This window comes from Manacus vitellinus, unplaced genomic scaffold (genome assembly GCF_001715985.3).
Source record: "Manacus vitellinus isolate BGI_N305 unplaced genomic scaffold, ASM171598v3 scaffold_27_pilon, whole genome shotgun sequence".
In the NCBI taxonomy this organism is placed as follows: domain Eukaryota; kingdom Metazoa; phylum Chordata; class Aves; order Passeriformes; family Pipridae; genus Manacus; species Manacus vitellinus.
The window spans coordinates 6,163,847-6,172,188 of record NW_021940039.1 but is presented as its reverse complement, the minus strand read 5'-3'; the positions used below and the strand labels follow the sequence as shown (position 1 = coordinate 6,172,188).

At 58.6% G+C, this 8,342-nt stretch overlaps 1 protein-coding gene across 2 annotated transcripts in view; it reads left to right on the top strand.

The window, feature by feature from the left end:
- Nucleotides 1-1,232: 1,232 nt before the first annotated feature.
- The window catches only part of SH2D3C (SH2 domain containing 3C), a 20,559-nt gene continuing 13,449 nt past the window's right edge, over nt 1,233-8,342 (top strand). For both annotated transcript variants that reach the window (XM_018074157.2, XM_018074156.2), the window contains exons 1-2: nt 1,233-1,338; nt 4,727-4,766. In XM_018074157.2, the coding sequence (XP_017929646.1) occupies nt 1,295-1,338; nt 4,727-4,766 (84 nt within the window). In that variant the 5' untranslated portion in view covers nt 1,233-1,294. The remainder of the gene's footprint in view (nt 1,339-4,726; nt 4,767-8,342) is intronic.

Genomic DNA, 8,342 nt, shown 5'->3' with positions numbered 1-8,342 from the left:
AGGAGGAGGAAAAGGCTCAGCCCGTGGACACCCTGGGGACAGCAACAGCCAGGACAGACCAAGAGCCTCTGGGGAATGTCTCCTGCCCTGGGACAGAGACAATGAACTCCAGCCAGACCCCTCTGTCCAAGCCTCGGACAGAGGCACCAAACCCCGACCCAAGCCCTGACACAACAGGAGTGGAGACTGCTGACAGGGATCTGCTGGAGAACAGACAAAAATGTCCCGATGAGAGCTCCCCCGACAGGTACATCCCCACTGGGTTTGCTCTGCCTGCTGCTGAGACCCCCTTTCTGCCCCCGCGGGGCAAGGGGAGGGGGCTGGGACACAGAGGGTGGCTGTGATGCCCCTCCCTGCCTGCAGTGCCAGCGGGAAGCACCTGGCCGGTGGGACGGCACGGCCGGAGCACTCGTACCATGGCCAGGTCAGCGGCTCCATGGGAGCGAGGTTTCCTGTGGGATTTCTGCTCCCTCCTGTTTCCGGACGGGGTGGAAACATCTCGCAGCCTCGCTCGGCCCCGGCATCCCTTTGTCCCGCGGCGGCTGCGTTCCAGCGCCGTGATGTGCTGCGGAGAGCTCAGACCAGCCTCCACCACCTTTCATTCTCCTCTTTTCCATCCCCTCTATCCTTCCCCTTTCTCCCGAGCTGCACTGCCTCTCCCAAGGCACAGGGGCAAATCCTGAAAACAGACGCCCCGTCCCCATTTCCATCACCTGTCAGTAAACGCCCACTCTAGCCACAATCCCACCCTCTGGGGGAATTTGGGGGCTCAGTCTTCTCAGATGAGGGTTGGATTTTTTGGAGGGCTTTGGCCTCAGAATCAGCCAGAGGGATTTTTATCCCCTTGCCCAGCAGTGTGTGTGGCACTGCGGGCACGGGGTGAAGGCAATGACTCCAAATTTGTCCCCAAAACAAGGTCCCGCTGTACCACCCCTCCCCTGGCCTGATTCTCCTCTCCCCGCACTCAGGTGGCCCCTGACGCCCCCGTTCCCCCTGTACCGCCCTGGGGCTGGGGGCTGCTTTCCCTGGCACCGAGTGTTCGGGAGTTCTGGGTGGCCCCAGGAGCGGAGTGAGGAGGAGAAATTCGTGCAGGCAGTGGAAGCCAGGCTGTGCCGGCCACACATTCCTGCCGGCCGCGAAGGGAGGGCCGGAGGAGGGCTGGGACGGGAAGGAGGAGGGTCCGCCACCGCCTTGCTCGCCCCAAAGTCCCGACGCTCAGTGCAAGGCGGGAGAGCGCCCGGGAAAGCTTCTCCCCATCCCGGAGCAGAGGCACTCGCTGGATCGCGCAGGGCCGATGACAGCGGTGGGCAGGAGGTTTCCCACCCTGGGACAGGGCAGGTAAGGGGTCCCGGCCCTCCGGCCACCCCTCGCACCCAGGCACAGCGGAGGGGATGAGGAGGGAGAGGCTGGGACGGGGCTTTGCTTGGGGCGGGCACAAAGCTTCACCGCAGATGCTGCCGGAGTCGCTGCTTGGCCACCGAGGCCCGTGGCGGTGTTTGCTCATGGAAAGAGCTGCTGAAACCTCAGCGGACCCGGCACTGGGGGCTGCGGCTGGTTCGGGGGGTCAGAGGCTCGGATGTTTGGGGGGCTGGTGGCCCTGATACATCCTTTGGTGAGCAGAGCCCCAGCAGAGGCAGAGGGACCTTGAGGAGGGTTCACGGGGCTTGTAGAAATTGTTTAGGTCCCAAGCCAGCATGGCTGGGAGCCAAACAGCAGGGGAACATGTGTGGATCACCTGGGGGTCTTGAATATGGGGATTGGGGACTTGGGTCCCTAACATTGAGGGCCAAATGCTCTTTTGCATCCTCTGGTGCTGCCCTGATGATGGATGTAGCCTTGCTGTTCACCAGGGAAACTGAGGCAGGAGAGTGCCCAGAGCAGCTCTTGGCATCAGGGGCATTTCTGCCCCTTCACACTCTACTCAGAGCCCTTCCACAGCCCCCAGCTCGGGGAGCAGCTGTCTGCTGGAGCCGTCCCCATGGCCGGGCTCTGCCGTAGGGCGGGTGGGCGGAAGCGGGACCAGGATAGTGCCACACCCCAGCCCTTCCTCCTGCGCAGGCACATCCCTGGGGATGGGGACAGTCTGTTCCCGCCAGGCCATGGCAACAGCATGTTCCCTGATGCAGGGAGGGGGGGAAGCATGGCCCCTGGAGCACATTTTCACTTGCCCCTTCTTAGAGCATCCCTAGGACAGACCCCAAGGCAGGATGGGCTGAGGATGCCCATACAGAGGAGAGCTTTGCCAAGATCAGATCCTCGAGGGGGGAAAATTGCGCTGCTGTGGGACAGGGAGTGGCACCCAGCCTGTGGAGCTGCCTGGAGTGAGGCGGTGGCCGTGACTCCATCAGGGACACGGTGACTAACGGGAGATGACCCTCTGGCAGACCATAGAGCGGACGTGACTCGGTTTCCCTCTGCAAAGCCGTGCGTGAGGTTCGGGAAATGCCACTTCCTGCAGGGCACAGGCACTGCCTGATGCTGCCAGCAGACCCCTCTGGCAGCACCCAGCCAAAACCTCCACAGAGGCAGCTCTACAGGGGGGGAACTGAGGCACAAGGTGCCCAAACTTGGTTCCCCAGGAGCGCAGACTTCGCCAGCACCCCAAGGCAAGCAGAGCCTGGGCTCCAAACTAGAGCTGGACCCACAGGATCCCCCTGGACTGTTCCCAGCCTGGAACTTGGCACATTTGCAAATTACAGTGGTGCCTTCCCAAGCCCAAAGGGAACAGCCACCCCACGAAAACCCTGCTCCCCGGTACCACCGCTGCAGCACCGGTTCCCAGCGGCTCAGCCACCGCCGCACTCCAAAGGCAGCCCTGGAATTTCTCCCAGGCGCTCGTCTGCCCCCAAAAATGCCGTTTCCTCCAGGAATGTGCAGAACCAGGGGGGCTGCGGCCCCAGCTGCTGCCCTTCCCCAGCACGGGGGCCTCTCCTGCCCAGGCCCTCACAGCGTCTCCCAGCTGCTCCCATGCTCCCGATTTCCTGCCCAGAGGCCCCCCGTCCTCCTGCCGGTTTTTCTCACGGCTCTCGCAGCACCAGGCAGCTCTCTGCGGCGTGTGAAAGGCAAACAGGCTGGAGAGGCAGTGCCGGGGCGGGCAGGCAGCCCGCAGCTGCCCAAGGGAGTCTGTGTCCATCCCCCCTCCCAAATGCAGCTCTGTTTTTTCACCCCCAAAAAAGTGTGGGCTTGGTTTCCAGCCCCTTTTCCCTTTCCCAGCTGGACAGCAGGGGATGCGGTTTAAGCAGCGTGGGCTTGGAGAATCATGGAATCCTTAATGTTGGAAAATAAGATCATTGGTCCAACCATTAACCCAACACTGCCATGCTCACCACCAAACCATGTCCTCAAGTAACATCCACATGTTTTCTGAACACTTCCAGGTGTTACAGAAGTGGGAGTTGTCTGCTGCTGGGCTGGACACTCCGAGGGGCTCATGCTGACCTTGTCAGGACCCACTGTAATGCTATGGGGGATATCCAGTGGGACAATGTCTGGCAGTGATCACCCGCCCCTCTGGGGAAGCCACCAGGCACCATCCTCAATCTGGAGGGACCCCACAGAGGAGGAATTTGGCTCCCTAGGGATGCCACTGGTTCAGGTCCTGGGAGAGGTTTGTGTGCAGGACCCCCAGTTGCTCCCAGTATGTCTCTGGACATGGCTACAGGCACGAGGTGGAGCAAGGTGGCTCCTGGCAGGGAAAGGACATCCTAGGTCTGTGATGCCCTTGGATTTCATTATTTCTTATTTGCAGCTGCCTGCCCTGCTGTGGCACAGTGCCATCCCCAGGCTCTTGCTGCTGCCCTGTGCTTGGGCAAGTGACCTCAGCAAGCAGTGGGATGTCCACTCTGAAGTTTGGCACTGGGGAGGTGCTAAGTTCTGGGTTCTGGTTAAAGATACCTGGATTTGTGTATTTTATTCTGAAAGGCAAGACCTCAAGGTAGTGCACCCCAGCTCGGGCTGTTACAGCCTCTCTCCATTTGAACTCTTTGTTGTTCCCCTTGGATCCCTCCACACAGACACATACCTGGACCTACAAGAGCACAAAAAGCAGTAGCAGCATTCCTACATGCTCTGGAAATGATGGGAAAGAAGCTGCTGAAAGAATGCTGCCTCAGCATTGTTGGGTTGGTTGTCAGTAGGGCTAAGAGTGAACATGCCACCAAGGAGAATGGGAGTTTCTACTGCCTGTATGCTGGGAGGGCAAATCTCGCAGTCTCAGCCAGGAAGTTGCAGTTCAGCCCTGGCTTCAGTGGGAGTTTGATTTCTGTGGGGTCGCACGAGGCCATAGATAAAGTCAGAAATGCTTGTCTGGGTGGTGTCCCAACAGCCGCCTACTGGGAATGCAGCTCTGCCAGGGAACAGGGCACAGGGTCCCCCACCTTGGCATGCATCCCCAGCACTGTGACCTGAGGGGACCCCAGCCTGGCTGCTGGGTCTCAGCTCACACAGTCCCAAGCGGATTTGGGGAGAGATCCTCTAAAAAGGCCTCATTCTCCTCTGATCGCATTAGGGAGGATAAGCCCTGGGCTGAGAATGGGCACAGAGCAGGCAGGAACAGTGCTGGGGCCCTGGGAACCTCTCCCAAAACCACAGCCATGCTCTCAGCCCCATGGCAAGGCAAGGGGCACAGGTCCCTGTTCCCCTGAGCTGTGCCACCACCACCTTTGACCTGACTATCATGACTATCATAAAAATACTTAAGTATTTTTATTTTTCTGTTTCCTTCTAGCCACCACGATGGCCTGGAGTCGGGCAGTGAATATGTGAAGGTAAGACACTGAGTGTGATCTCAGCCAGGTCCAACACCCAGTGGGGTGCTCAATTCTGCACCCCTCATCCCACCATCCCCTTTGGGCTCTCTCTTTGGCTCTGGAACAAATTCCCAGCAAGGCCAGGGAAGGAAGAGGAGACACCAACCCTACGTGGTCCCCCCAGTACTGCTCCCACAGGAGCTGCCTGCATTTCGTGTTCCAAGTTACTTGCGAACACCCACGGACGCAGCCTCCTCCCTCCGCCCCCACGCAGAGAAACGGAAGGGTTTGAGCCACTTTCGTGGCTGTCACATGAAAGTTGGTGTAAATCTCTCCAAATCTCTTGCTTATCCTCCAGCAAACTATTAACATTCCTGAGGACTCTTCATGTCTGGCCAGAAATTCATTAGCAAGGCGCCTGGCTCCGGAGGAGAGCGGCCCTTTTGCAGGAGGCTGTTGGCACGATGGGCACTGGGCAGGCTCAGGGGAAGGGTGGCAGGGATGCTGTGTGGTTTGGGCACGGAGCACTGGAACCTGCCAGGGTGGTCACTGCCATGCCATGGCCTTTGGGGAGTTTGTTTGAGGAGGGTTGGTCCAGTCGCCCCATGGGGCAGACGTGGTTGTTGAGAAGTGACTTGAGGTGCCCAGCTTGGGTGGTCTGGTTAGTACAGAGCCCTGAACCTTCATCTTTGGACTTGGGGCTCTTGGTGGTGGCTGTAGCCAGACCTGGAACTGTGGGAACACCCTGTGGCAGCACTAACTGCCAGGATCAGGAGACCTAGCTGGACCCTGAGCTCATCTTCTCTTCCTAATGGGGGTCACCACGATCCATAGGGCTAATGAGGACCCCACATGCTGAATCTGGCAACTGGCAGCCTCTGGGCAGCAGGGTTGGATGAGGCTTCTGACGTGTAGAGTGATCCCCTGGCAGGATGTCCTCCTCTCCACACCCTTTAGCCATGTGGGACTGGCAGAGTGGGAGCTCACAGGGCTGGAAGTGGATGTGTGCCACAACAATGAGGCTCTGACTGGGTGTATTGGGTCTGGCTGCAGTGGAGTTCATTTTCCCCTGAAAACCCAATACCCTGGACTTTACAGGCAAGTCCTGCAAGAGCAAGGAGGCGGCGAGGGGAGGAACAAGATGATTTGGGGTGTTTGCCCTGGCACTGTCAGTGTGTGCACTCAGAGACTGGCACATTTTACAGCTCATGAGTTAATAGACTGAGACAACACAGGTAGGGAACATTGGGTATGGCTCTGTCTTTGAGATTGAGCTCTTTTTGGTGAGCCAGGAGAATTCTCTACCATCGAGGCAGATCCCAGATCTGAGCTATCTGGCCCTTATTTCTCACTCATCCCTGCGATGTCCAGGCAGTGCCCACAGGCTGTGATTTATACGCCACTTCCCTTCGGTCAACTGATGGCTGCAGTGACAGCAGCTATTTTAGTCAAATAAGTAATTATCTGGAGTGTGAGTGACCGGGATGACGGGGACACTCCAGCTGATTGCAGGCGCTGTGCCTGGCTGGCAGCCCGTGCAGCTGCAGGGTGTTCAGCACCCAGAGGTGTTCAGCCCCAGGTCCTGCAGGATTCAGGGTGGGAAGGTGACTGTTGTGCCTGCCATCGGAGCAAGGGAGGACAGGGCTGGGGCCCACCACTGGAATAGGTCCTTGTGACTGGGAGGGAAACAAGCAGAGGGGAAACACCAGTGAGGGGCAAGCAATGGAAAGACAGGAAGGAAAGAGTCGGTGAAGGAGAGTGAGGAGGAGAGAGAGGATGCGCTGCAAAGCCCTCATGAGCAAAGGCTGATGGGCAGGTCTGTGTCCAGGTGTGCACTAAGGATCTGCCAAGCATCAGCCCTTGAGCTTCAGCTAAAAACTGGCCAGGCCAGTGCTCCCATCACAAAGCCTGCCCTGATTAGAGGTGCAATTGGGAGCTAGAGAGGGTCAGAAAGCCAGGATCAATAAGTACTTGGTAATTAATGTGCTTTAATAATGGCCTAAGGGGTGGTGTTTCTAAGCTGCCTGGGGATCTGCACGCCTGGCTCTGTATTTCAACATCCCAGCCAGCCCAGATTTGGCCCCTGCTCAGGTGAAGGAGCTGCAGAAAGGTGTTAACCTTTGGGAGAGCAGCAGCCAGTGAAGCTGCTGCCTGTCCGTGCGAAAGCTCAGTCAGGGCTTTTCAGCTTCCCTCTGAGGAGGGGCAGCATGAGCACAGCTGGAGGACACCTCCCTGCAGCACCCCATGAGGCTCCTGCTCGATCATTGCTGAAAGCCTCAGAGGGAAACCATGGAGCCCGTCACGGGGAGAAGCCTTGGCAGGAGGATGATTCACCGTCGAATCTTTTTGGAGCAGCGTCTCCCTGCATGCTGCCATCTGCTCTGTCCCTCAGCCCCAGGCAAGAGGCAAGGAGGAGAGCCCACGCTTCCTGCCCATCCCGGCAGGGCTGCAGGCACCCATGGGACCCGTGAGCACCTGCTGCCCTGTGTTCCCTGCCTGCAGTCTGTGTGCTGTCCCTGTTCTCCCACACCTCATCCCTGTCCTGCTGCTCTCCCCTCTCCTCTCTCTCCTGCAAAATCAGGGGCAGAGCGAGGGCCCGGCCAGCGCCTCTGAGCTCTTTGTTCTGCGCTCACGCAGGGACCTGTATCTCATCAGCCCTGACTGCTGTCTCCTTGCCTGGGGATTCGAGGGACTCATTTGAATTAATTAGTGGGGAGGCTGCAGGGTTCTGTGGTCAGTAGCAGCAGGAATACCTCTCTGAGGTCACAGCATCGCCCTGGAGGCAGGGGGGTCCTTGGGCCAGGACATGCTTTGCAGATGGGAACCCAAAGCCCCCCGTTACCAAAGCACAGCCAAACCCAGGCCATGCAGTGCTCCAGACCTGGAGTGAGAACAGCAGGATGTGGGTTCATGTCACTGCCTGAGGCTAAGGGAGCCCCTGCCTGTCCCCAGTGCAGGGCAGTGGGTTCAGGCGGGCATTTGGGAGGCTTATTCAAGAGTCGAGGCTGGAGCAATGCTTTGAGTCATCAGTGCTGCCTCGCACATCCCATACGTGATACCGTGGCCTTAATTAAACCGAAGTGGAGCCTTAATTAAACACCAGTCGGAGACGGCCTACGCAGGAAACAGGCAGCCAGCTCCCCACCGTGTGAGGTGGGCACAAGTGTCTCCCCCAGAAAGGCACCACCAGACAGGGTGAAGGAAGACAGGGTGGGTGAGAGCAAGGCAGCCCTCGACCCATGTGCATCACTGGGGAAAGCAGGTGGATTTGGGATGGGGAAAAAAAAGCAGTGTCTGATCCCCTCAGAGGAGCCAGTTTCTCTTAGGACACAGACAGTCGGGGGGCGGGTTCTTGGTTTCCCTCAGAGGTGCTGGTTCCCCTCTGAGGAGCTGAGTCACCTCAGAGGAGCCAGTTCCTCTCAAGGCATGGGCAGCCGGGGTGCTGGTTCCCTTCAGGGGTGCACGATTCCCCCAGGGGTGCCAGTTCCCCTCCAGGCACAGGCAGCTGGGGTGCCTGATCCCCTCAGGGATGCTGGTTCCCTTTGTGACACGGGAATACTGTTTCCCCTTAGGGGAGCTGGTTCTCAGTTCCTC